We start from the raw sequence: 27,218 nt of genomic DNA, 5'->3' as shown, positions 1-27,218 counted from the left end.
TAATATGCCTGATTCATGAATTTTTTTTCCGTTTAATAACGAAATATGTCATGTTAATTATTAATTAAATTAACAGTCCTATTTATATAATAAATATCTAAAACTCATGCTACAAACAATATCTATGATATGTAAATTATAGTTATGATTTGTAATTAGTCGAATTAAGTGCCTCATTATTTATATAGTGTTAACTATTTATGAAATTTCAAGGGTAAAAAATTACTCCTTATGTGATACTTTTCATTCTTTCAAAAGTTAAACAGTTAAAGTTTAATTAGAAATTTGTGCATAGAATTTTTAAATTTTTTCGAATTGAATTTTATATATCTATAAATTAGATAAAGTATATTATAAATCACAATAATCAATTATTCAAATGATTCAACAAAAACTTACAAACTCGTTAGAATTTCTAAATTCGAAAAGTATCGAATATTTGACACCTTGTAAAAATAAATAAATAAATATATATATATATGTTACCTTGAAAAATTGTTTTGTATGGTATTAATCCCTTAAATCCCAAACCTCTTCTAAGCAAATAAAATGTTGAAGATGATATTCGCATCATCAAACAAAATTATTCAAAACTCTTCCATTTCGATTTCCATATCCATATCCAATTTCCATACCAAAAACTCAGCAATCCAGTTCGTTCTTGAAGAAGGTAAAACGCTTCAATCTCAACAAACCACTAAGCAGAACGAAGAAGTTGAGTTTAGCAGAAAACCTAATTCTGGAATTCAGACTCCTCAACTTTGGCCTGAATGGGTGAACTTGATGGACAAGTTGTTAAAAATGGGATGTTTTGATGGATTCGGAAACCCTTTTGGAAATGCTCAATGGGATGCAAACCTAATTAGAACTGCTTGTTTGAATTTTGCTCGACACCGATTTGATCTCATAAGGTTACAAATATATACTCTGTTTTATAATGCTTTTGTTGATTGAATTGATTTCTGTATATGTTTTCCTTTTTCCCTATAATTGCTGGTTTTGTAACATAGCGATTGGGCACCTCAATTTGTCACTCCCATAGTCCCATTTTTTGTCAAATACTTGCCTTGTAGTGTGTTCTAAAATCAATGAAACTAACTTTAAACTTTCTAAACTTAACCTATGGATATAAATGATTAGACAGGACATGACCTTGGAATCCAAGGACGGTGTGGAGGACACGTATTAGTGTAGAAGTTTAGTAGGTAGTGGACTATTGTCTTGCTTTTTAAGGTTTGCTATGTTTACTTATCTTTGAACATGGATTTGCGGGACTTGAGCCAAGGGTCTTTTGGAAACAACTTCTCTACCTCCACGAAGTAGTGGTAAGATTTGCGTTTTCTCTAGCTTCTAGGGGGACTTTGTGGGATTAATGGGCACTCTAAAGAAAACAGTGTTGGTTTAATTATATTCTGTTTTGTCTGTAATGAGAATGTTCTTAAGCTGATTACTGATCTAAGCAAATAGGGCCATGGTAACAGATATTTGTCCCCGCAAGATATTGAGGTGCTTGCAAGTTGTGGCTGTCCAAGCATGGATAGAAAAGTTGTCAACTCTGGAAAGCGTCTTAGACTATTGTTCGGCATCGAGGAAGGAAATGTATGTACTTAAATGTTGTTGCTATGTTTTAACCTAGATAAGACATCTCCATCAGTGTTAGTAATATAAAGAGTAGCAAAACACCTGTCTGCACTTCTAACAAGATGCATTTAGTAGGTCTGCAGCTTCTGCATATTGAGGGGAAGTTGTGAGAGGGCTTATGCCGTACCACATAAAGATCAAGGTGGTCGAACTGTTGATGTTATGCGTCTACTATTGACTTATGGACTCAATCCAATTACTGGTGCTGTGGAGAATAAACCATCCTTGAACAAAAGAGTTGAAGAATCAGCAAGAAAGCTGTTGAAAGAAATTGTGAATTTCAGTTCTGAGGAACTCTTTTGTGAAACAAAGAAATCCACAAACCCTTGGAATCCATCTGTACAACGTGATCATGAAGAAGGTCAGATCAATGCTCTCAGGAAACATGGTGATTGGGTTTGTCCCGAGTAAGTCTGATATTTGAATGCATTATAGACAAAATGCTTCCATGCCAGTCCTAATTTTCTGATATCCTTTTGATTTTGTTCCTAGATGCAACTTCTTAAATTTTTCTAGAAATGCTAAGTGCTTACGGTGCAATGGCTTGAATCACGAAAGACTTAACAAGTTAAGACAGGAGCAGGATCATCTTCCATTAAAGAAAGGCGACTGGATTTGCTCCAAGTAGGAATGTTGTTGGTTACTTTGCATGTACATAAGTTTATGTCCTAGTTTTGGTGTCATTTGACTTCCAATCTCTTGCAGATGCCATTTTATGAACTTCGCAAAGAATACAAGGTGCTTGCAGTGTACAGAAAAGCCACCTAAACGGCACCTTAATCCTGGAGAGTGGGAGTGTGAATCGTAAGAACTCAGATTTATTTATTTTTCTTAAAATAAGCTGTAGGCACTTTTACTTCTGTTTGATCAATGGTAAATATAAGTTGAATGTGTTTTTATATCTTCCTTTTTTTAGCTTAACTCTGTCCATTGCCTTTTGCATCTTCTCCCCTTGGCTAGGTGCAACTACATCAATTTCAAAAGAAACACAGTGTGCTTGAAATGTGATCACAGACGACCAAAAGCATCTAGCTGTGCAGGTTCTTCCTGTGGATCTGCAAATCAAAGTAGAACCATTAGTCGAACACGGCCTTATTTTGGTGAACTGAATGAAGAAACAGATGAGGAATGGCAATTGATTGAGAGTGAGCGTGAAGATCGTTTGAGCTCAATGCCAGAGAATGAGGTTGTTGATTTTCCTGTTTTAGGGGGGAATAGTGAATTGTCTCGAGATGCAAAGAAGCAAGAAAGGTGGAAGACTGGAAATAAAAGAGAAAATGGTGATGAATTGAATAAGAAGTATTTTCAAAATAGTGGCAATGAGGAAATGGATGAGTGGTTTGGGCATAAAAATGTGTGAAACAGTGGAAACTTTAAAGAAGTTAGTGAAGGGACTCGCCCTATCTTCCTGTTTTCGAAGCTGTTCTGAATTTTGCACTACAAGAATTGCAATTCAAAAGGAGAACTGTGATCCCAGACGCCTCAACTTACTTTTTGTTCTATGTAATGATCTGTAGGATCCAGATGGACTCATGGTCCTCTATCATTGTACAAATGTTTGATCAATAGAATTCATCTTTTCTGACCCCAACAAAAACACTTTAAGGAAGATACTATGAAAGTTTTGTGTTGTGGCAAGATATTTCATCTTCTAAAAGCAGGCAACGTATGCCACTACAAAAAAAAAAAAAAAAAAAGTTATATTGAGGAGGTTTTATTGTGGAAATTAACACAACCCCCTAAATTGCATCAAATTGCAGAGACTTCAACAATCCCTTCAATTTTTGTGCAATTTGTGGAGATCAACCACCATAACACACAAAATAAAAATTATTCTCTTCCAAATTGGTCGCTTCATTTCCCTAAACCCTTGCTCAAAACTTACACAAATTCTCAACTTTAAACTCAAGCTCAAAACCAACTTTCAAAACTCAACAATAAAAGACTCGGGCTGGAGCAAAACGGTAATTTTAAGAAACTTTACAAAAAATGACCGACCGGGTCATTAGATTACTTACCACTAAAACTCATGTTCTTCCTTGAACATAAACCAAAAGAAAGTATGAAGCCTCGAAATGTTTAGTATATGTGGCTCACATATCTCACTTAATCTCCCAAGTCGCCTCACCAACTGAATGGTGCTTCCGCTGCACCTTCACTGACACAATCTCTTTGGTCCTAAGCTTTCGGACCTGCCTATCCAAAATGGCTATAGGCTCCTCCTCAAAAGATAAGTATGGACCCAACTCAACTAAATAAAAAAAATGTATATGGGACTCATCCGACACGTATTTCTGAATCATGGATACATGAAATATAGGATGCACAGCTGACACACTATGTAACACCCCAGAAATTCTTGAGCTAAGACATGAGTCGTTCTTCGTAATGAGCGAGATTTTACCAAGGAATTAAAAAATTCTCAAGGATTAAGTTCACTAGATGTAGCACCTTGAAAGAACTAAATTGGAAATAACAAAAATCTGAAATTCAGAGAGTTAAGTTAGTATGAGTTATGGATCAAATTCAAACAACTATAACTCCTAGAATAAGATGAGTTAGGTATGCTACAAGATACCTTAGGAAATATCTTTGAATTACTTTTCCAACGCCACCAAGTTTGCTAAGTTTCTAGTTTGGATGAGCGAGATATGCCTTGTTGAAGTTAGGTTGTCCAGTTAAGGAAAGTTACTCGTAAATAATGAGGGGTATTTTGATTTTTTCCTTACCCAATCAGGTTTAATTTGTTTTAGTAATATTTTAGGGGTATAATCTTATTAGGTTCATTTTTATAATCCTAATATACACCTAGAGTTTTAGTCGAGATCCTTGCGTGATGTCATGAATTTTCGCCATGAGTTTGATCCCTTAAAGGTATGTAAGCTTTCATAGGGTTGGGTTAGTTCAGCCACACGCCAATCATGTTATTTTCAGTGAAATTTCATTCATGAAGTTGAAATATGAGAGTTCTTGATGAGTTCTTTATAGGTGTTCTCGAAGTTGATTCTAAATCTTTTTGTGTTGGGGTATTGATGATTTCATGAGATCATATTGAGTAATTTGAGTTTTGTTTTAATTATATTAGAGTGAAATTAATTTAAGTAATCCAATCCAAGTGATTGGAAAAGAAGTCGTTTGATTTTAGGCGAGTTAGGGTGAGAAAACGAGCGAGGAAGTTCGGTAAATTGTCTGGGTTGGGGCCTGGCGCGATGAGCCTACCAAAGCGCCCCAATCCCTCCTCTGTACTTCAGGGGTTGGCGCCCCGCGCCACCCATAGCCCCAGGGTCGCCTGCCTCATCCATTTTGCCTTCGGTTGCTCAGTTTGAGTTCATTTAAAGTGCATCTTCACTCCTTTTCAATTCTAACTAACCTAAGCTACTTCTAAACACCTAAAAATCATTCCTATCATAACCTTGAATTCATAATTCAAATTCAAGGTATAGTTAAGAGATAAGTTTTGAAAGTTCTTTCTAACATTCTAAGAAAGTCCCTTTGTATCCTTTGTGGAGTCTTCTACAACTTTTAGTAACTTGTTTCAAGACTCGAGCAAGTGAAGGTGAGAGTGAGGAGAATGTATTCATGATTCTGCACTATCAAATAGATCTTTCATATCATGAACCATAACTCTTGAATTCATATTCACATTCAAGATAGAGTTAAGAGTAAAGCTCAAGAAATCTTTTGAGTTCAAGTGTGAATACTTTGAGGTAAACTATCGATTTGAACTAGGATTTGAGTAAGTATAAGAATGAGAAGGGTTGTATCATCAGTTCCTTATTGATGTTTTGACCTTTTATTCGAGTTGTTCATGCCCTTAACTTCCACATGAATTTCATAAATTGAGTATAATTGAGAGGAGTAGTATCTCCATGTTCTGAATCTTGAGTATTAAGATATTTATTCCTTTTGAGATTATATTCCTAACCATGGGACTGTTAGATAATACCCATGAATTCCTCGAATTGAATAGTTCATGCCCATAATTCCACATAAACCCTATAAGTCGAACAATCTTGAAATAAGAAGTGGCTTTAAGTCCTTGAGTTGAGTAGTTCATGTTTATAGTTCCGCGCAAACCCTCCAAGTTGAACATCATGAAATCATCCATATAAACATGAGATCACGAACCTTGAATCCATAATCCAATTCAAGGAAAGTCAAAAGAAATTAAGAGTAAAGTCTAGAAGTTAAGAACAAGTAAAAGTAAAGTTTATTAAGTTTTCAAAAGTCTTTTACAAACATTTTCACTTTGTTTTAAAGACATAAAATTCAAGTTGAGTAAAGAGTACAGAGTAAAGTTGAAGTTCATTTTATTCAAAAGTATATGGGGACTAAGTATTTCCCAAGAGATTTAAAATATTTTCATATTTAAATAAGAACGAAAACTGAGATTTTCAAATAGCCTTCGGGCTAGTTTTTAGAAAAGAGTAATAACTTTCTAAATAAAGCAAGGAGGGAAATTGAGATTTTCAAGATAGCTTTTGAGCTATGTTTTTTATCAGTAATATCAAATCACAAAAGAAGTATGTTTTTAAAACATAAGAGATAGTATATTTTGGAAGTGATATTGAGCACCGAATTGGGGGCGAGCATGAGTTCAAATAACTCATGTCTCCATAAAACCATGTAACCACCATGGGTAGAAAAGAGTCTTACTTTTTAGATGAATTATTTTCACAATAGACTAGTGGATCCACTAAGTTAAGTTAGGTCCTACACTACTAGCAAGGTATAGGATGGTCCTTGACAACGTGAGGTAAAGTGTTGAATCATCACTATATCTCTTAAGTGATGATTTTTGGTTAGAGAAACTCTCACAAAAATTATATTACTTTATTATATAAGTACAGTTGAGTTTGTTATTGCATTTTCATTAACAAACTGAATTGCTTTTAATGTTTATAAAGTTTTCTATATATACATGTGTATTCTTGCTTTATATTGAGTTGAGTACCCATAGCCGAATATCATATCTTTGAAGTTGAGTATCTAATCCCCGAGTTGAGTATCTTATCCTTGAGTGCTTTTGAGTTGAGTAAGTTTGAGTAGTTTTGAGTATCCTTGAGTTGAGTAAGTTTAAAAAGAGGTAAGTATGTTTCTATTTTTATCAAGTTCAAGCTTATGTTATGTTTTAGAATTCCTCTTACATGCTTGTACATTTCACGTACTGAGCTATTTGCCCTACATCTTCTCATGACGAAAACACATGTATTCAGGATATTCAACAAGAGTTTCATTGATACATCTGAGAGTTCGAGTTAGCTATGGTGAGCCTCCTCGCTTCTGAAGGATTTCATTTACCTTTCAATTATGTCAATTATTAGGATGTCGTGGGTCTTGTCCCTACTTCCATTTTTATCAGTTAGAGGATTCAAAGATAGACAGTGTTGTTGAGAAGTCTATCATTTATTTTATCAAATATTTTAAAGTCTTAAGTTGTCTATTTGATAGCGAGTTGAATATATTGTTTTTATTTAGAGTTTTTCATTTGAGTTAAAGTTTTATAAAGTTGAGTTTTTTGAATTTTATTTTGTTTTAAACTTTTGCATGCTAGCTTAAGTTAGTTTTCCGCTTGTAGTCAGCCAAGATGAGGGTTCGCTTGCCGACCAGTAATGGTTCTTGAGTGTTGGCCACGTCCAAGGTGTAGACTTGGGTCGTGACACACTAGGTGGCAAGGGCGACTTATAGGTCACTTCTCCCACTCAACTCAAGATCACAAAAGGTCCCATGACTCTAGGGTTAAGCTTTCCCTTATTTTCGAACCTCGTCACACCCTTCATGGGTGAAACTCGGAGCAAAACATTATCACCCTCCATGAACACTAGATCTCGAACTCTCTGATATGCATAAATCTTTTGTTAACCTTAGTTATCTATAGTCTACAATGAACATGCTTCATAGCATCTTTAAAAAAGTTTGTATCTAATGGGTTCATCTCAGTCGAATCAAACCATCCGGTCGGAGATCTACACCGTCTGGCGTACAACGCCTAAAATTGTCATGTGAAGGCTGGAACGGTAACTTTTGTTGTATTCTGCTATCGATCACACAAGCTCGGAGTATGTACTCCAACATCAAAATTGTTAGCTCAGACTGACCATCTATTTGAGAATGAAATAATGTATTCATATCTAATCGAGTACCAAAATATGCTACAAAGCCTTCAAGAAATGAAAAGTAAACAAAGAACCTCTATCAGAGACAATAGAAATCGGGACTCCATGTGGTCGCACAATTTGACTGATATAAAGCTAGGCTAACTTCTTCGTCGTATACTTCACCCAAACTGGGATGAAATGAGCAAACTTGGTTAATTGTTCAACAACTACCCAAATGGAGTCATAACCACCCACTGTGTTAGGTAATCCTAGAACAAAGTCCATAGTGATTTTTTCCACTTCCAAGTAGGTATAGACATCCTATATGGGATATCTGGAACAATGAACCTCCTCAAGAATTAATCTAATCAACTAGCCCACCTTGGGCACAGAGATCCTCAAAGCACAATTAGAATCAAGGACAACCTCATTAGCTTCCCTTCTCACCATCTTGTCTTGAATGAGACAAAGTTTATCATCGATAAACTGATGCTCACAGATCTACTCAATTAAGGAAGAAGGAGCCTTTATCAAATCAATCAAACCACTCGTCTCCTAAAAAACTTATAACAAGACGAGATTGTTGGCTAACCTCTAAAAATCTCTAGCCAATTGTCTATCCTCAATATTAATAGTTGCAAGACTTCCCATGCTAGAAATTTTCGTACTCAGAGCATCTTCCACCACATTGGCCTTCCCTTGATGATACAAGATAGTTATATTGTAGTCCTTCAGGAGATCAAGACACCCGCACTGCTTCAAATTCAGATCTCTCTTATAAAAGATGTATTGAAGAGTCCGATGATCTGTGAACACCTCAAAATAAACCTCATACAGATAATGTCACCATAGTTTAAGCACGAACATAAGAGGGACAACTCTAAATCATGGGTAGAGTAGTTCCCCTCATAGGTTTTCAAACTTTCTGGAAGCATAGACAATCACCTTATCCTTTTGCACAGAACACCCCTAACCTAACTCTAGAAGAATCAGAATAAAAAATGAAATCGACACCCTCCTTGAGTAAAGTCAAAACTGAAGACGAAGCAAACAAGATCGTAAGTGATAGGCCTCATCCAAAACAATAGTCATAGCATGCCTAGAAAGCTCATAGAAATAGGCCTCATACTTAGTCACAGACAAATTGCCCTAATTCAAGATCTCAAACCTCAGTCAACTCTCCTCTCTCACATTCCAAGGAATGAAGTGGTTCTGGAAAGCAATAGAGAACACATCCCACTCTATCGAGGCAGATTGAACTAGTATAGACCTAACGAAATTCCTCCACCACTCTTTGACGTTTCGAAGAAGTAGAAGTGCAACTAATGGACACCACGATCATCCACCATATCTAAAACATCAAGCATCTCATGACACAAAGTCAAAAACTTATAAGCTTCCACACTATTACCACCTTGAGATTAGGATGGTTTCGTTTTCCAAAACCCTTCATAAAACGGTTGCTCAGTTGTAGTCAAAATAACCGTGGGAGCAATCTAAACACCAAAAATCGGTGTCGAAACTACATGTAGCTAACCCACCTGATCCTGACTACCCGGAGTCTGCTGTAGAATTGGGTATCTGCCCCTAATCATGTCTAAGAACCATGTGGTGTACCTATAGTACCACCTTGAGAAAAGTTCTCTAACACACCAAGCATTCTCAATAAATTCTCCTTAATAAGGGAGGTCTAAACCCAGAAGGAACCTGGTTCTCAACAACTTTAGCCTATGGGCCAGGTGAAGCCTCTCTAGATCTACCTCTGGCTAGTGTCATTCCACGGGCACGATCTCTAACTGGTGCCACTCCAAAAGCACAACGTCTAGCTCGACCCTACCTCTAACCCTAGCTGGTGTGAACAACTACCTCAGAGACTGCCTCTCTTCTACCACTGGAAACAAAAGCTCTAGTCCTTGGCATCTACCAAAAAAAGCACGATAATTTAGCACTAGGGAAGGCAACCATGCACCATAAGAAAGAATGACAAAAAGAAGTTTTGTTACCTCTTGAAGATAAGTAGATGTCATTAGACCGATCCTAAAAACTCTACTTATATTTGGATTGTACACACGTGGGACCTATGGACCTAGCTCTGATATCATTTGTCACGATCCAAAAATGGATGTGATAGCTCTTGTCTAATTTCACAAAGACAAGTCAGTTTGCACTAAAAAATGAAAGATAAAGTGAGAACAAAATAAAGAGGAAAACTTATTCTTTCTATTAACACCCCAAAACCTGGTTCTCACATTTACAAGCCACTAATAAAAAAAAAGCGAAATTGAAAAAATAAGTTAGAAATCCACTCTTTTTCTAAAAAAAAAAATTCTAGGAAATCATTTTTCATGGAAAATATTTCATACCATAGGTCTCACATAATTTCACTTTTTATAATATTGTACTTTTCAACAAGGATGCTGTAGATTCTTCAACATGATTAATAAAAATTCGAGAAATTTTGGCATTGATTCATTCCCTTTTCTTGTTTTACCTCTCTTCTCTGTTCTATGGAAACAATTAAGTTTTTTCTACTTGTAATAATTGACGGAATGACAAAGTGATGTAGATAAATTTGTACTTTTACCTCGTGAAAAGTATTTTTAATGAACTATTTTAAAATATATTCTCTAACAAATATAGTATATGGCATATTAAATTGGATAATTTTGATTAGAAGATCAATTTATATTGATTTTTTTTATAATTATATATGTTACATATGTTACAACAATTGTATAATTGATATACATACATACATACATATATATATATATATATATATATATATATTAAAACGTTCAAATTAAAATGCACATTTGAATATAATGTCATTTTTAGATTTGAATAATGTATGCTTACGTTTGTTTGTTTCTCCAATATATATATATATAGAGAGAGAGAGAGAAAGAGATATTGGAGAAACAAACAAACGTAAGCATACATTATTCAAATCTAAAAATGACATTATATTCAAATATGCATTTTAATTTGAACGTTTTAATCTTAATCAAAACCGAAGAGACCTGAGTACCACATGAACTAGTAATGCTTGTTGATGGTGTATATCGAGGGCAGTGTACAATTAAAAGTGTGAGATGGGAAGATTACTTGAATGCTTTATACAGCTATTTTAGTATATTCTTCCTTCAATTTAATTTATTTATCTTACTTCCTTTATTCATATTTATTTGTGTACATATACTATTTTTTAATGTCTAATAATATTTATTCACTTTATAAAGCTAATGAATAATTTATTATTTTATGTCTACTTTATCATTGCTATTAACTACTGTTCATTTTTCAATATTTAGATGACATATATTTAATAAGGATGATTTGATAAAATTATCATATTATTAATTGCGTCTTATTTTGTGTGTGAAGTCAGTAGTGAACAACTATTGTTGGGACGACTCAACAACTATTGAGGGCCTAAAGTCAAATTAGAGAGACGAGCCCTAAAAAAATCATTATATATACTTTAATTTAAAATATATTTTTCTACATTTTTTATATGTGAATTCATCAATTATTGTTTGATAATCGATTTATTTTAGTAATTATTTTTCAATTATAATATAGCTAATCCATTCAATCTCTCTTGAGACATTGTTGATCTTAGATAAGATTTTATCGATTTTAGTTTCGAAAAACTTCTTTCGGTTGAAGCAACAATTGCTGGAATTGTTAACATTATTCTATAAGCAATACATGCATTAGGAAAAGAATCAAGTCTTTTTATTTAATTGAGTATTTTCATTAGATCATTATTTTTTACTTGTATTATTTTCCTTACCACTTTAAATTCAAAAAGTAAATCTAAATCATTAATATCAGAATAACTAATATGTGATAAAGAAAGTTCAAGGTTAAGACAGTGTTTTTTAAAATTCTCATCATCTAGTGATCTCAATTTTTTACCATTAAATAAGAAACCAAAAATGTTTTCATATGCTTCAAATTGTTCAAATCTATTTTCCAGTGAAAAAAATAGCTTGATCTATTATATCTATAAAATAATCATCTCTAAAAGATTCTTCAAGAGACTTCGTGATTTCATTATCAATATTTTCATCAAATCATTTCTTTCTAAATATTATGTGTTTCTTATGGAATTTAGGTTCTTTATTCATTTCATTTGCAATTTCCTTAGCAGAATTATAGCACTCACAAATTCTTCTTCTTGATATTTTTTGGGGAAAAAATTAGGCCCCTTAAATGGTCTATGGCAACATCTATATGCATATCCTTAGACTGTACACTTTTACTAATTGAATTAACCGTAAATAATATGTCGTATCAAATAGTCATACTCAACATTAAATCAAAATTTTCAATCTCGTATGTTGCTAAAAAAAAGCTTCACTTTTAGTTTTAGGATCCTCACTAACTTCTTTTAGTTTCAATAAAGCATCTCTTATTTATGAAGCTTGGAATCTTAATACTTTAATACTTTCAACACGATTTTCTCAACGAGTTTGTAACAATGATTTAAGAGTTAGATTGGGTACAAAATCTTTTAAAAAGTTTTACCGCTTGGTAGAAGAAGAAAATAACATATACACGTTGTATCACTCCAAAAATGAGACAACTTTCATACAAGAATTTGTTGGGATGTATAATATTAACCATATGTTAAGAAATAATATTATTAGAGAATAAATATTTTCTCAATTTTCATAGATCATATATTCGTCTATGGTGTCTATTTACTTATATAGTAGATGATTTGGTGGGTAGAGTTTTAGCTTATACACAGAGGATTATATCATCAGTTCTTATAAGTATAAAGTTTTTATTCACATTCTAGGATGGAAATTGGACATGCCATCGGATATGATTGTAGCACAAAATTATATGTAATTGTCCTGATTATGGGCACGGTATAGTTCCAACTTTTTGTGTTAGTACATTTTGTATGTATTGAATGGGAAAGAGTAGAGATAGTTGTTTTAGACTGACTGACAAAACATATTTTCTAAACTATTAAAAATACTTGTATGTTTAATCCTAATATAACTATTATGATCTGTATATATTAATTATCTTTTTGATTTATTAAAAGGTGAGATTCTGAAATGGGTCAATATGTCTGGTAAGTTGGAAGATAATAATATATATTGGTGAAATAATAAGTTAGTTGATGGAATTCATGTCTCTTTATAGAGTTTGATTGATATGCCTTTTTGAGAAACTTATAAGTTTTCATCGTGTCAAATCTTGCAAGTGGATTTATGAATCCGGCACATGAAATAAGTTAAATAGTGCTCTAAAAGAAACTAATCATTAAGTTAAATTCGTCAGTAATTTGATTTATTGATTAGTATCTAAAATCTTAACATGGGAAATTGTACAAGTGTTTAATGGGAATTACAAAATAGAGGAGTGCAATTACGAATTTCTAGTGGAATGATTTGTAATTTATTATGGTAAGAATATTTCAAATTAATTATTTGGAAATATTTTCATAATAGGAAGCCTCGGTAATTAATTTTGTGGTCCCTATAGTGCTCATATTTAACTAGAACTCAGAATCCTAATTCTACGCAAAAATGAAGAATAATATGGATTTTTCTAGTCTTCTAGAAAAACTAGATTTTCTAGTCCTTTTTTTATTAGGATGACATCTCTATAAATAGGGATTCTCCTAACCTAGCAAATAGAGGAATTAGTTTTCTATTCGATACTTGTTCACCCAAGTATTGAGAGAGTTCGGATGTGACTTGGGATCACTATAGAAGACCATAATTATCTTATAAATTCACTTGAAGGTTTATCTATCTTGGGATTCGCTTGAAGGTATCAGCTCACGCTTCAAGAGGTATTTATCGAATTAAATTTTTACATTTTTTTGTGTTCTATCATCATTGTGTATTCTAGCATAAACGGTATTGGTTATCTATTATTCATGTAAGTAATAAAGATCCTAATATGCTTTCGTTGTGCATATATAGTTCCAACAGAATTATTTATATCACAAAGTACGAAATTTTAAATTATGACAATCACAAGATGTATAAAATGCTCTTGGATTTACACCGAGAAGTCTTTTTTGCACTACTTGATGTTTTCCCTTCATATTTGATCCATTATCAAATCTTTGTCCTCTTAAATTATCAATATCATCAAGTCCAATGTTTTTTTATCTTGTATAATAACTTCAAAAAGACCTTTTTCACATGTATCATCCACTTTCAAAAATTCTAAAAATTATTCATTAATTTTTATTGAGAAATATTTCGTTTCTTCAATCTTTAATAATTTTATTCTTGAATTCACTTACCAATAAGTTTATCAATTCATTTTGTATAGAATGTCCAAGGTAATGATTATGAATTTCGTCGTGATTAATTCGCCGAATGTGTTCTTACATAACTGGATCAAATTTAACAATCATTTCAATGAGGATTTTAAAATAGGGATAATGCCCAAGTACCCCCTTAACCTATGCTCGAAATCTCAGAGACACACTTATACTATACTAAGGTCCTATTACCCTCCTGAACTTATTTTATTAATAATTTTTTACCCATTTTCGACCTACGTGGCACTATCTTGTGGGCCCAGCGATGGTTGACTTTTTTTTTCAAACTAGTGCCACGTAGACTAAAAAGGGGTAGAAAATTACTTATAAAATAAGTTCAGGGGGGTAATAGGACCTTAGTATAGTATAAGTGTGTCTTAGGAATTTCGGGCATAGATTGAGGAGGTACTTGTGCATTTTCCCATTAAAATATTACCATTACTTTCTTGATAGATCTTTCCATTTGTTAATGCCAAATTATTTTTCTCAAGAGTTTTAATCAAAACAATAATTCTTGACAAACACATTTTTCCAATTTACTCTATTTCTATTCATTAGTTCCTTCACATCTTTATCAATTGTTAAATTTTTATGCAATCTCATTTCTAAATCAAAATCCACGAGCTCAAATTAATATATGTTCATTCATATTACTTCATGAGCTTTAAGCTAAACACTAAGATTTCTCCAATCATTATTACTTTCACTAGCTAGTTTATTCTTACAAACAATAGAAGTTATGCATAATTTACAAAAGAAAAAAAAACTTTATCCAAATGTTTAGAGTAAATTAACCATTTTCTTTCATGTTTTTCTCCGTCTGCAAATTTTTGAATATAGTGTGTTGTAGAAAAATGTCTTAAATGTTTATCCTTTGAAAAATTTATATCAATCATACTAATCGGTCCCTTTTCTACTAATAGGTCTCTCAATTTTGTATCTATATTATTATATTGACTTGGGTTATATATATTTCTAGGAATGCAATTTTAAATTATTTAGGAGCTCTTGATTATTGGAAACTATGTCACATTTTTCACCAACTTCTTCTAGATTTTTTCTTGAATGTTATTATCATCTTTCTCAATTCGATTAGTAACTTGTTCATTTGAAGAACATCCTCCAATATTTTTTTGATTCAGAATTTTATTATTTGTTAAAAATCTATCAAGGGCTCCGTTTTGGGATTTATTTAATTCCTCAAGTTTTCTCTTTTTCTCTCTTTTTGCAAAACATAAATCATATTTTCTAGCTGACATATTTAAATTAAATAAATTGTAATAATAACTAAAACAAGAATATATTATGCTTATGAACTAAGAATATCAACAATAACAATTTTTTTTAAAAAAATAAAAAATAAAGTTCAAATAACAAAACCTGACTCACTAATTTGATAAGTTGATATTACAATATCGAAATAGTGGTGTGTTTCTTGACTCCTTCAATATAATAATTGATTGTTGCACTTCTTGAAATACGAAGAAGATATTCAAAAGTAAATTTTGTTATTTTATAACTTGTAAGCAACAATTAATCAAAAGATTTTGTAAGAGAGTTCAATACTGAAAATAAAAATAATAGAATAGAAAATAAAAAAGATGAGTATTAAGGTATATATTATATATGGTTAAAGTCTTGGGGGATAAATAAAGAAGAATGATTTCTCTCTGTTGAAAATTATTCCCAAAAGGGAAAAGGGTCAAATATGCCCCTAAACTATTTAAAAAGGTTTAGATATACCCTCCGTTTATAGTTTGATTCATTTATACCCCCGCCGTCCAACTTTTGGTCTACATATGCCCTTTTAGGCTTTAGTTGGCCAACTCGGAATATCCAACTCATTTTACTTTTATTTAAATGTCAAATGGATTTTCCACGTCATTTTTATGTATTATCACTTGACATTTATATTCAAGGGAAAAGGGTTAAATATGCCCCTAAACTATTCGAAAGGTCGAGATATACCCCCGTTTAAAGTTTGGTCCATTTATACCCTCACGTTCAACTTTTGGTCTACATATGCATTTATGAGTGTTAGTTGGTCAACTCAAAATATCCAACTCATTTTACTTTTCTTTAAATGTCAAATGGGATTTCACATAATTTATATATATTATCACTTGACATTTATATTAAAAGAGAAAGGGGTCACTTATGCCCTAACTATCCGACTCAATTCAAAAATACATATACTACCGTGTTTTAAATGGTTCAATTATGCTCCTAATCCGACTCATATAAGTGTGAATTATTTTGTTATTTATATCATCATTGCCTGCTGCAGCTTGCAGTTGTGTCTGTAACGTTGTTGCGGTAAATTCCTCTGCTCTAGCTCTTGCCTGCCAGGTTTGCGCCTCCAGCTCTGCGTTGCGCCAAAACGCTTTTCAAACCTCGACTTCCTTTTCCTTTAGTTGTCGTGCCATTGATTCCTCGGCGGTTCCAATCAGAGCATGATAGTGTTCGCCATTTAAATGGTTCAATTATGCCCTAATCCGACCCATATAGGGTATTTAGAAAAAGGGTCGGGTTGTATAGATTATTTAAAAGACGGGTCGTATATGTGTTTTAAAATTAGGTCAGATAGTTAGGGGCATAAAAGACCCCTTTCTCTTTTAATATAAATGTCAAGTAATAATATATAAAAATGATGTGGAAAATCCATTTGGCATTTAAAGAAAAGTAAAATGAGTTAGATATTCCGAATTGACCAACTAACACCCATAAGGGTATATATAGACCAAAAGTTTGGACGCGAGGGTATAAATTGACCAAACTTTAAACGGGGGTATATCTAGACCTTTCGAATAGTTTAGGGGCATACTTGACCCTTTTCCTTGAATATAAATGTCAAGTGATAATATATAAAAATGACGTGGAAAATCCATTTGACATTTAAATAAAAGTAAAATGAGTTGGATATTCCGAGTTGGCCAACTAACGCCCAAAAGGGCATATGTAGACCAAAAGTTGGATGACAAGGGTATAAATGGACCAAACTTTAAACGGAGAGTATATCTAAACCTTTTCAAATAATTTAGGGGCATATTTGACCATTCTCCCTTCCCAAAAATTGTTCATTTCCTAGACCATAATTAAAACTAACGACACTTTACGTTTTTTTATTTTTTAAAAAATTTTTGCACGTTTAATATTCCAAAAAATTGTTCCATTCATTCCTTAATTAAAAACTATTAAACTTAAACGGTACTTTTACCTTCTTCTTTTTTTAGTTGTTGCATTTTTTTTCACTTCTTGCACCTTTTTTTTTTTTTGAAAAAAAAAATTTAAGCATATATAGTGTTTAATGTACATATAAAGTACTTTTTTTAAAAAAAAATATGAAATCCCTAGCGATGGCTTTAGTCTCCAAGTGATTAAGACGGCCCTGAACTATTATTGAAATTGGACAAAAGAAGTACTTTTTTAGTTCTTTTTTAAGAAAATAAGTAAAAATTTAAGGAATCTCATAGTGTAATTCAATAATTACATTCTGTCCCGACAAATTTAGTATTTACAAAAAATCCCTTAAATTTATTGTTCTGTGATACTTTTAGACTCTAGTGATACATGGTAAATGATACATGGTAAGTTTAAACTGTTGAGAAAAAAATGGGGAAAAAATGGTACAATTAATGTTGTTACTAAAACAGTTTAATTTAAGGTAACAGATCATTAATCACCATAAAATCAGCACGTAATTGGATATTAATTTCAAATTTTGAAAATCAAAGATTATATCATCTATTTTGAATAACATTTTTTGTGAACAATCTGTTAAATTTCGAACTACATTAATTTTATTGTTGTTACAGTGGATTTTTCAAGATGAATACTTCGATTTTGATGAGACATTCTGGAATTTGGGTGAACGAATTGCAGTATGAAAGTTACAAAATCGATAGAATCGTTGTTGGAAATTCAATTTCGTTTTCTAATCTCAAAGCAGCAATTGCAGCCGAGTTGGATATTGATGTATCAAGCCGAGTTGGATATTGATGTATCAAGGAAAGAGCGTTGTAAGAGGGTAGAGATATAGGCAGTAAAAGTTGAAGTTTTGGGAGGATTGGCATGTGGTTAATCTCTCTTTGTTGTGAGGTGTTGGGGTAGATCAATAAACCGTCGCTAAGAATTATCAGTAGATGAGCTTATACTAGTAGGTTATGGAATCGTCTGTTCAGACAATATGAATGCCAACTCATAATAAATGAATAGCATGGGTGATTCATCGACATCGAGCTCAAATTCTGTGTTAATTTGTACTATTTCAGTTTTAGGATTCATTCTTCTGGAAGCACACTTGGGTTATAAGAAAGAAATTTGTACTTTGAAGACTTCTGTTTTTCTCCTTTTTTAATTAGCCTTTTTTTTCCTTCCATTGTTTTGTGTTAAAATGACTTGGACTTTTTGCTGGTGTTTTAGTATTAAGACTTGAGTTAAACCATGATTGGGATGAGTGCAGGTGAAATTCTACTCATATTGAGGACTCAAGAATTTTTTGGGTGAGTGGCATAGAATTAGCTAATCGTGTAGGAGATCAAGATGATTCAGTGTTGGGAGTGCTTTGTTCTATTATCGTGCAACCTCTAAAAATAATTGAACAAGGGGAAGTCTATTTATCTTTTCAATCTGGCTTCTTTAAATAATTGTTGATTATTTCTAAGAATCCTTTGAAATCCTTAAAGTATACTATGGTCAATCTGACAATAAGAATATATAATGTTTCTCTTTAGTTATAATTGAATATTGGGGTTTCTAGCTTTTATTTTATGTATGTTATGCTTGGTTGAATATCTGTCTTTTTTTGGTGAATGATGCACTCTATTCATCCAATAGTGTTCAATACAAAACAAATAGATGATAACTATCTACACTCCTATCACTTACAAAAAGTCTATACAAGCTACAGCTACAAAACACGAGAAACAATCTTACATAGTGAATAAAAGACAATACAACAACTTCTCTAATTACAAGACCTAAGGGTATGAATTTGAAGCAAGTAAAGGCCTTTGGAAGCTGGAGATGCTTCTGCCTCTGGTGTTTATATGCAGTACAGTTTCCTTGCATAATCAGTCTGCTGAAGATACTCCTCCCCCCTGGAATCTGATCACATTCTTGTCCTTTAGGAAATTATTGTTAAAATTGACAACAAACCTTATGGGATGTGTTGGTATCTTTTTAATCTTGTACTTCAGTGGCTGCAATTTGAAAATAAAATAGTAAATTATAACGATATTGAAATATAAATACTAAATAAAACAACTAATAACTTACTGATACATGGTTTCAGTTTTCAGAAATTCATACTACATGAAAAACATGTGACACATGTCTACTACATGTATCAGTGAATTAACTAAAACATTATAACATGTGATACATATCTAATACATCTATCAGAAACATTGACTAAACAATATACACACTGATTATATATGTATCATCAAGTACAGTTGATGACGCATTTATTAAACTTAGTGAATGATACATTATAACAATTTTCAAAACATGTATCAGTACATCAACTAAACAACTAATACCTTAGTGATACATGATATCAGTTTTCAAAAATTCATACTACATGCAAAACATGTGATACATATCTACTACATGTATCAGTGCATTGATTAAACATTGTACACACTGATTCTATATGCATCATCAAGCACAGTTGATGACGCATTACTAAACTTATTGAATGATACATTATAACAATTTTCAAAACTTCATGATACATATAAAATATTATGATACACAACAAATTCATGTATCAATTCACCATCTAAAACACTATACACACTTATTCAAATGTATCAGCAAGCACACTTGATTCCTTAAAATTTTTTACTAATTTTAACAACAGTTTTAAGTACCAAAATACTAACCCGAGACAATGTAGGCCTAACAACAATGTTTGCTGCTTCTTTTTTCTTTTTTTGTTGTATTTTGAAAACCTTTGATTTTGATGTTTCGCCAGTCTTTGTTTGAATCCTTCTAAAGATTCATAGGATCATGCAAAGACTTTTTCCTATTTTCTTTCCAATTTTCATCGTCGGAATCATATATCCTTTTATTAATTAACGGATCCATTACTATGATGTAATAGAACAATTAACAAATACAAAAAAGAGAAGAATATACGAATTGATGATGGATTAATAATAAAAAGATGTTGGGTTCAAACGATTACAGATTAAGAAGAAATAGACGATGATGGAAAAAAAAAGAACTGAAACTTGATGGAGTAAGAACAAAACGGTAGAAGTTAAGGGAAGTTGTCCTGCTTCCTGAAATTTTTACTTTTTTAAATTTCAAATTTTTTGAATTTTGAAATTCAAAATTTTTAAATTTGGTCTTTTATTTAAAATTAATTAAATTTAATAATTCAAAATCAAAAAGCTGATTTAAAAGGTTGAATGTTTAAATGGATAAAATTTAAAATTCAAAAACTGATTTAAGAGGTTAAGTGTTTTAATGGAGAAAAAATAGGCATTAAAATGGATAAATGTGTATTATAGGAGAGAGAATGTAATGTATCTAAAAACTTATACTAAAATAAAAAAAAAAGTGAATTATGTAATATTTAAAAAAAAAGTAGGGAAAATTAGAGAATATAACAACTATAATTGTGTATTTAAGTTATTTTTCCAAAAAAATCTCTATCCGTTTTGGCTAGCTTGAAATTTTTGGCGAAAATCATTCTTATACTATAGCCTAAATTTAGAATACATGTGTGTCAAGCATGTGTGACCTTCCCCCAAAATCTCCTAATCTCAATCGTCTTCTACACTATAATTGAGATATTGAACACTCCCTCTGATCATGTGTTGCAATTGGTCATGTCCTTGAGAAGTGCTTGTTAAATTATTCTCTTGTATCTGATATTACCTTTAATCAAATGATTACTACAAAGTAAGATATGCAATCTTTAGGTAAGATAAAGAAATATTTTTGCCCATTATTATAGTAAAAAAATGTACTTTAAGTTTGTGTCATAATTGACCTTATAAATTTATGTCATGTGTACTATATAATAATTTATGGTTGAGATCTATTTAAATTGTATTCTCATCTTAATAATAAAAACAACAAAGTCATCAATTTTTTTATTTTTTAAAATTATCTATTTGCAACAAATTTTAAACATACGGAAAATAAACAAACCATACAAATAAAATATGAAGAAACATAATTTTATTGATTAAGATAGCGGATACAATTCTGTTGATCCCTTGATTCTACTCTCCTAGGATTTATCCATTGATTCGAGGGCCGTTAGTGGTGTATTTCTCGAACTAGGATGATTTAGATTTGACCTTTCTTTATGAACAAACCATCAATTTGTGGAGTATTCAAGATCTTAATATCTTTATGAAATTTTTGAGATGCATTTTAAGGGAATGTAGTACCCTTTATATAGGCATAAACTAGGGTTTAGGGTTGAGTAGCCTCCAAGAATCATTATCTGAGTTGAACACAGTGTGTAGAGTCTCAACTCGAATTGAACCCATCTTGTAGAGTCCCACAAAATTTCAATGTCTACACTATCAAATAAAATAATTAAGTGTACCCTAACTAATATTTTCAAGAAAAAAAAAATTGGCGGGAATATGCGGACTTTCGACTTTTTTAGCTGTCAAACCTCGTACTTGTAATAGATTTTTAAATTATACTAATTTTAAATAATTCGACACTTTTAAAGAATTTGAATATATATATATATATATATATATATATATATATATATATAAAATTATTTGGAAACCTCCAAATAAGTTGTTTTTAAATGTATTATCAAGTTTTGTAGTTGAATTATTATTTAGAATTCAATGATATTTTTAATTTGATCTATTTATGGAGATTACATCATATTTTGGAGAAAGCATGTATGCAATTACTTTCGAAGAAATTTGGTGGATAAAAAGTCAGGAAGTTCGCATATTTCCGAATCTGAAATTTTTTCTTAAAAATATTAGCTTGGGTACACTTTTTATTTGATAATTTAAAAATAAATTGTCAGCTTTGTAGTTTTTATTATTATATTAAATATATAATTTAAATATAATTTAGACATAAATAATTATATAATACACATAACATAAATATACAATGACAATAAACGTTACTTGACCTAATAATGTTTGTATACTTATCCAAGGAACTAAATAGCAATTAAAGGGTAGGTTCCACATTAATTTTAAAGGTCCACACATTCCATTGCAGCATTTTGAAACTTACTTCTTGATCATGTATGGAGGACCACCTTTAATTTTTGGGAATATAGTTCAAAATTTATTTAAATTTTGATTAAAATTATTGTAATAATTTCACATTTTATAGAGGATTTATACATTTTACACTATTTAATAGTATATTCTAAAGATATATATATAGGTGTTAACATAAATATCATAAATATTCGATCATTATAAATAGTAATTTGTCCAGCTGAAGCCTGAGTAGTTATATATCTTTAACATACACTATTAAATAATGCAAGAGGTCCAAAATTTGAAATTATTATAATAATTTTGATCAAAATTCAAATGTATTTTCATATCTTTTTTTTTTTCCTTAATTTTTCAATTTCATATTATGTAATAAAAAATTTCTATATATAGAATTTTTATTTTCATTTGCAGAAATTGATCATGAAGTTAACATTATACTTTAAAAAGGAAGAAATTAAAGTTCGATATCTCTCCAATTAATCAATAAAATCCAAAAGAAATAATGTTATATTTTATTATGAACTCTATGCATGTTAAGCAACAGAGATTGAGTAGACGTTAAATCATTAAAAATTTACAAGCAAAATATTATAATATACTAAAAAAAAATTCTCATTTTGTAGTTACATATTTAACCGCGCATAAGAATAGAAATTATTTCTCTTCAAAATTTATTATTTAAAATATTTTAAATCTATATATCTGATTTATCTGAACACATCAGTATATAATGGTTAATTAATATAGAAAATAAAAGATTTTTTAAAAAAACTATTTTTTAAAAAAATACTTATAAAACTAAGCAGTTTGAGCAGCAATGTCGAACGTGCTCTAAGGGGTCATTTGGTACAAAGATTAAAAATGTATATATTAATATTGCAAAAATTATAATGCAGGGATTGGTAATGCATGTATTAGGCCTCATTTGTTTCTATTAGATTAAAAGGTTTGAATATAAATATACATCTGAATATTAATATTTGTATTAAGATTTATATGTCTTGATCTGAATACGCATCTGAATATTAAGAAGGGTCTCTAAATGTGAACACTAAATAATTAATAGTGTTTGTTGAATGTGCATGTGAAATTGAACAGTATATTAATAAAATATTATAAAAAATTTATTTCAATAAAATATATTACTTTTGATTAAAAAATTTAGAAGTTTTAATAATCATGCTACTATTTTTCATTCAAAAACATTGATCGACATAAATACACCAAAAATGTTATTTCAACCATTGTTCTTGACAAACGTCAATACAAGAAAATTATTAATATAAAAAAAATACTTGAAATGATTTATGAAAACTTACCAGTTCAAGAGGGAAAAATATTGTTTGATTGAGAAAAGAGAGAAAGAAAGTTTTTAGTTATGAGATAAAAAAGTACGCCCAAAGTAGAGAAGCGATGATTTATATTCTTTGATAACTTATTAGGTGAGTATGAATGTTGTTAAGAGTCTCCTACAAATCTGATTCGTTCAGACCTCTTCAGACTCATTAAGTGACTTTTCGAAAAATAAAATAAATGGACTTAATGGGTTGAATCTGAATAATTTCGATTCAGACCTAAAAACCAAATGCACTAGATAGTTTTGAATCTGAATAATTAAAATTCATACCTCCATTAAGTGCAAACAAAAAAAACCTTAGTAATGCACGAATTATTTTTATCAAGTGTTTGGTTCATTGTTTCTTACCTAGTTTTTCGTGTAGTTTAAAACTCTACCAAAAAAAAGTTCTTTCTAATTATACCCTTCCTTGAAGTATTATGAGATTTTCTATTTCATGTAATTGAGTCAATGTAGATAATTGACAGGCAATATTATTTTTTATATATTATTTTAACTAGCTAGGAGAATAAAAATTTTACCGTCATGTTCACTATTTTCTCAAATAAATTATTGACGGTAAATAATTGTCATCTTAATAAATTGGAGTTAACACCTCAAAATGTCACACAACTATAATTATTTATAGAGAAAATTTATTGAACTTTATTTTGTATCAATAGATTAAAAAAAACTCTTTATCATAAAATAAAATAAAATAAAATAAAATAAAAAAAATAAATATAGCAAAACTTGTGTAATGTTTAATGGACTTGTGTTAGGAGACAATATTTTGACTTATGAATTGTTCTTAAATTCATACATCAACATTAGCATACTAGTTGGATTATAATATTTTATATTAATAATAAATAGATTAAATAAATAATATTTTAGAAAAAAAAGATATATCTAAATAATAAAATTAATAAGGTAATTTATTTAAAAACTTTTCAAGTTCCTCTTCTTTTCATCTTCCCTTCATTTTTCATTAACTCATGTTACATACCCAACATACTACTTCACTAACAACTCTCCAACCACAGAGAAATTTTGAAAGGAGAATTAAGGGAACAAACAGATTTGTACCCACATTTTTTATCAATAAAATTATATTTTTTTTATATTTTATTTGTGATTGTAATTTATTTTCTATCACTTTCTAGTTTCTAATTTGTTGCGGAAAAAAATACTCACAAATTAAATTAATATGGAATAAATAAAGTATTTGGCAAGTAAATGGAAGAGAGTATTTTGTATTCTTCCTCAAATAAATGAAAGATAGGCAATCATTTCCCAGGATAACATTTTTAATAATGGTTTATTTTTGTCTTTGTTTGGTCATAAGAATAATATTTTCTATGTTAATAATGTAGTTTGTTTTTATTATGTAGTGCATACATCTTCTTTATAATAAATTTTAGTGTCAAGAATTTGATAACACCACATCTAAAAAAAATGGCATCACCTGCATTAAAAATTCTATCAAGAGCTTCCAAGAAACTCATTAAACCTTCTTCTCCAACCCCTTTAACTCAAAAATGGCACAAATTTTCTCTCATTGAACAAGCTCAAACACACACTTATGTACCCTTTGGTTTTTTCTATTCCAACAATCAACTAGGTGCACTTTCTAATCAACCTTCTCAAACATCAAAACTTCTTGAAAACTCCCTCTCCAAAAATTTAGTCTCCTATTATCCATATGCAGGACACATGAAAGATAACGCGGTGATCGATTGTAATGACAAAGGCGTTGAGTTCTTGAATGTCCATATTGATGCACCAATGTCTCAAGTTCTCAATGACAAAGATTGTCATGTCAAAGATTTGATCTTCCCTCATGGTGTAGCTTGGGAGAACGATTCGGAGTATGGTTTGGCTGTGATTCAATTAACACATTTCGATTGTGGAGGAATTGCAGTGAGTACATGTTTGTCACACAAGATTGGAGACGCGTGTAATGGTTTACAATTCTTGATCGATTGGGCTAAATTAACACGCGATCCAAATGCAAAAATAACTCCACCTTACTATATAAGTGACACTATTTTTCCATCACCACCAACTGGTCCTCTGGATTCCCCTGTTGTTCCATCAATATTAGATGGATGTACACAAAAGAGGTATGTTTTTTCCTCATCAAAAGTGAGTGAACTTAGGTCCTCTATTGCTAGTGTCTCACAAGTGAAAGATCCTACACCTACTGAAGTCCTTAGTGCACTTCTTTTCAAATGTGTTGCTAAAGCAGTGACCGCGAACTCTGGCTCCTTTGTCCCTTCTAAATTGATCCAATATGCAGATTTACGCGGAATGATTTCACCAAAGTTACCTCCTAACTCTATTGGCAATGTTCTGTCTCACTTTTCGACACATATTTCCAACGAAGCAGACATGAACTTACCACAAATAGTTAGTCTCATGAGGGAGGAAAAACTACTATTTAGGACTAGAGATAATATCAAAGAAAATGCATGGGCATTGGAGATTCTTGAATTAGCTAAAGGGTTGCCACCCAAGAAGAAGGAATTTGATGAGTATACTTGTAGTAGTGTGTGTAAATTTCCATTCTATGACGTCGATTTTGGTTGGGGCAAGCCAATGGCTGCAACCATAGCTACTGGTCCATACAATAAGTTGTTCAATTTGATGAACTACAAAGACGATGGCGTTGAAGCATTCGTCGTGTTGGATGAACAAGACATGTCTGTATTTGAGCGCGATGAAGAGTTTCTTGAATTTGCTTCTCCATATGCAAATTATTTTTAGAATGTTGAGATTTATGTTGTGGATTATGGGTGTTTGAGTGAATTTATAAGATTTTGTAAGCATTGGGCATGTATTGATATGTGTGAATTTATAAGATTTTGTAAGCATTGGGCATGTATTGATATGTTTATGTACTCCTAAATAATATGTTTATTTGTCTTGCTTTCTTTTCTCTTTATGCCTACTCTTGATTTTATTTTTTCATGTCATGTTTAAAATAACAAGATTAAAAGACATATTTTAATATATTCTACATACTTTTAGTTTCAAAATCATAAAATTCAAAAATTATTTTTTTAAATTACGTGTCAAGTTAAACTAGACAAATAAATTAAAATGAATGGAGTATATAAGGTAAATCCGAGATCTAGAATTAAAGAATTCTCTCCGTGTTAATGATCTTATTCTATGTAGATATTTCAGTTTTTCTTGCATTTATATTATTGATAGTACGAGCCGAAAGAACAATTTTTTAGAATTATCATTACTTTTTATTTTTATTGGTACTCGCATTTGAGCTTGATTAATTCAGATTTTCTTTGAATATGTCGCATTTGAAGGTAGCACTTCCTACGAAAGACTTTAATATACTCAAGATTCAAATTCACACTTAGATATATGATTAAATAAGGAGCTTTCGCATCCAGACATCCACTGCACCACATCATAGTCATTACTCTCTTTTTTTCATGTTTTCAGGATATAATTTTTCTTTTTGTTGTACAATAATACTTGTAACTTTTCTATTTTATCATCCTAAAAACTTTCAAAACAAGATTTTTTTTTAATGATCTTGCAAGTAAACTTGGGTGTAGATTATAAAAAATATATAT

At 31.0% G+C, this 27,218-nt stretch overlaps 2 protein-coding genes across 3 annotated transcripts; both read left to right on the top strand.

Moving 5' to 3' along the window:
* The first annotated feature begins 497 nt into the window (after positions 1-497).
* LOC101256901 (zinc finger protein VAR3, chloroplastic) lies at positions 498-3,238 on the top strand. Of its 2 annotated transcripts, none has more exons than XM_004244724.4 (6): positions 498-911; positions 1,482-1,599; positions 1,717-2,048; positions 2,134-2,265; positions 2,347-2,445; positions 2,602-3,238. In XM_004244724.4, the coding sequence occupies exons 1-6, from the start codon at positions 550-552 to the stop codon at positions 2,999-3,001; spliced, it is 1,443 nt and encodes a 480-aa protein (XP_004244772.1). In that variant the 5' UTR covers positions 498-549; the 3' UTR covers positions 3,002-3,238. The 2 variants fall into 2 exon arrangements, with proteins under 2 accessions (XP_004244772.1, XP_010324716.1); XM_010326414.3 differs by having other exon boundaries at positions 505-911; positions 1,468-1,599; positions 1,725-2,048.
* Positions 3,239-24,995: 21,757 nt separating this feature from the next.
* Positions 24,996-26,547, top strand: LOC101249389 (acyltransferase Pun1-like). The gene has a single exon (XM_004244776.4). It carries the CDS (start codon positions 25,075-25,077, stop codon positions 26,383-26,385), a length of 1,311 nt encoding a protein of 436 aa, XP_004244824.1. The 5' UTR covers positions 24,996-25,074; the 3' UTR covers positions 26,386-26,547.
* Positions 26,548-27,218: the final 671 nt, after the last annotated feature.

This window comes from Solanum lycopersicum, chromosome 8 (assembly GCF_036512215.1).
Source record: "Solanum lycopersicum chromosome 8, SLM_r2.1".
NCBI lineage: Eukaryota > Viridiplantae > Streptophyta > Magnoliopsida > Solanales > Solanaceae > Solanum > Solanum lycopersicum.
The sequence above is the reverse complement of the archived record's forward strand: the minus strand, read 5'-3'. Positions and strand labels throughout refer to the sequence as shown.

Bases quoted from the DNA above. Each gene is read 5' to 3' on its own strand.
- LOC101256901 (XM_010326414.3), top strand. From the start codon at position 550: ATGTTGAAGATGATATTCGCATCATCAAACAAAATTATTCAAAACTCT. The intron at 2,049-2,133 runs GTAAGTCTGATA...TTTTGTTCCTAG, and splicing joins GGTGATTGGGTTTGTCCCGA to ATGCAACTTCTTAAATTTTT. The intron at 2,266-2,346 runs GTAGGAATGTTG...AATCTCTTGCAG, and splicing joins GGCGACTGGATTTGCTCCAA to ATGCCATTTTATGAACTTCG.
- LOC101249389 (XM_004244776.4), top strand. From the start codon at position 25,075: ATGGCATCACCTGCATTAAAAATTCTATCAAGAGCTTCCAAGAAACTC.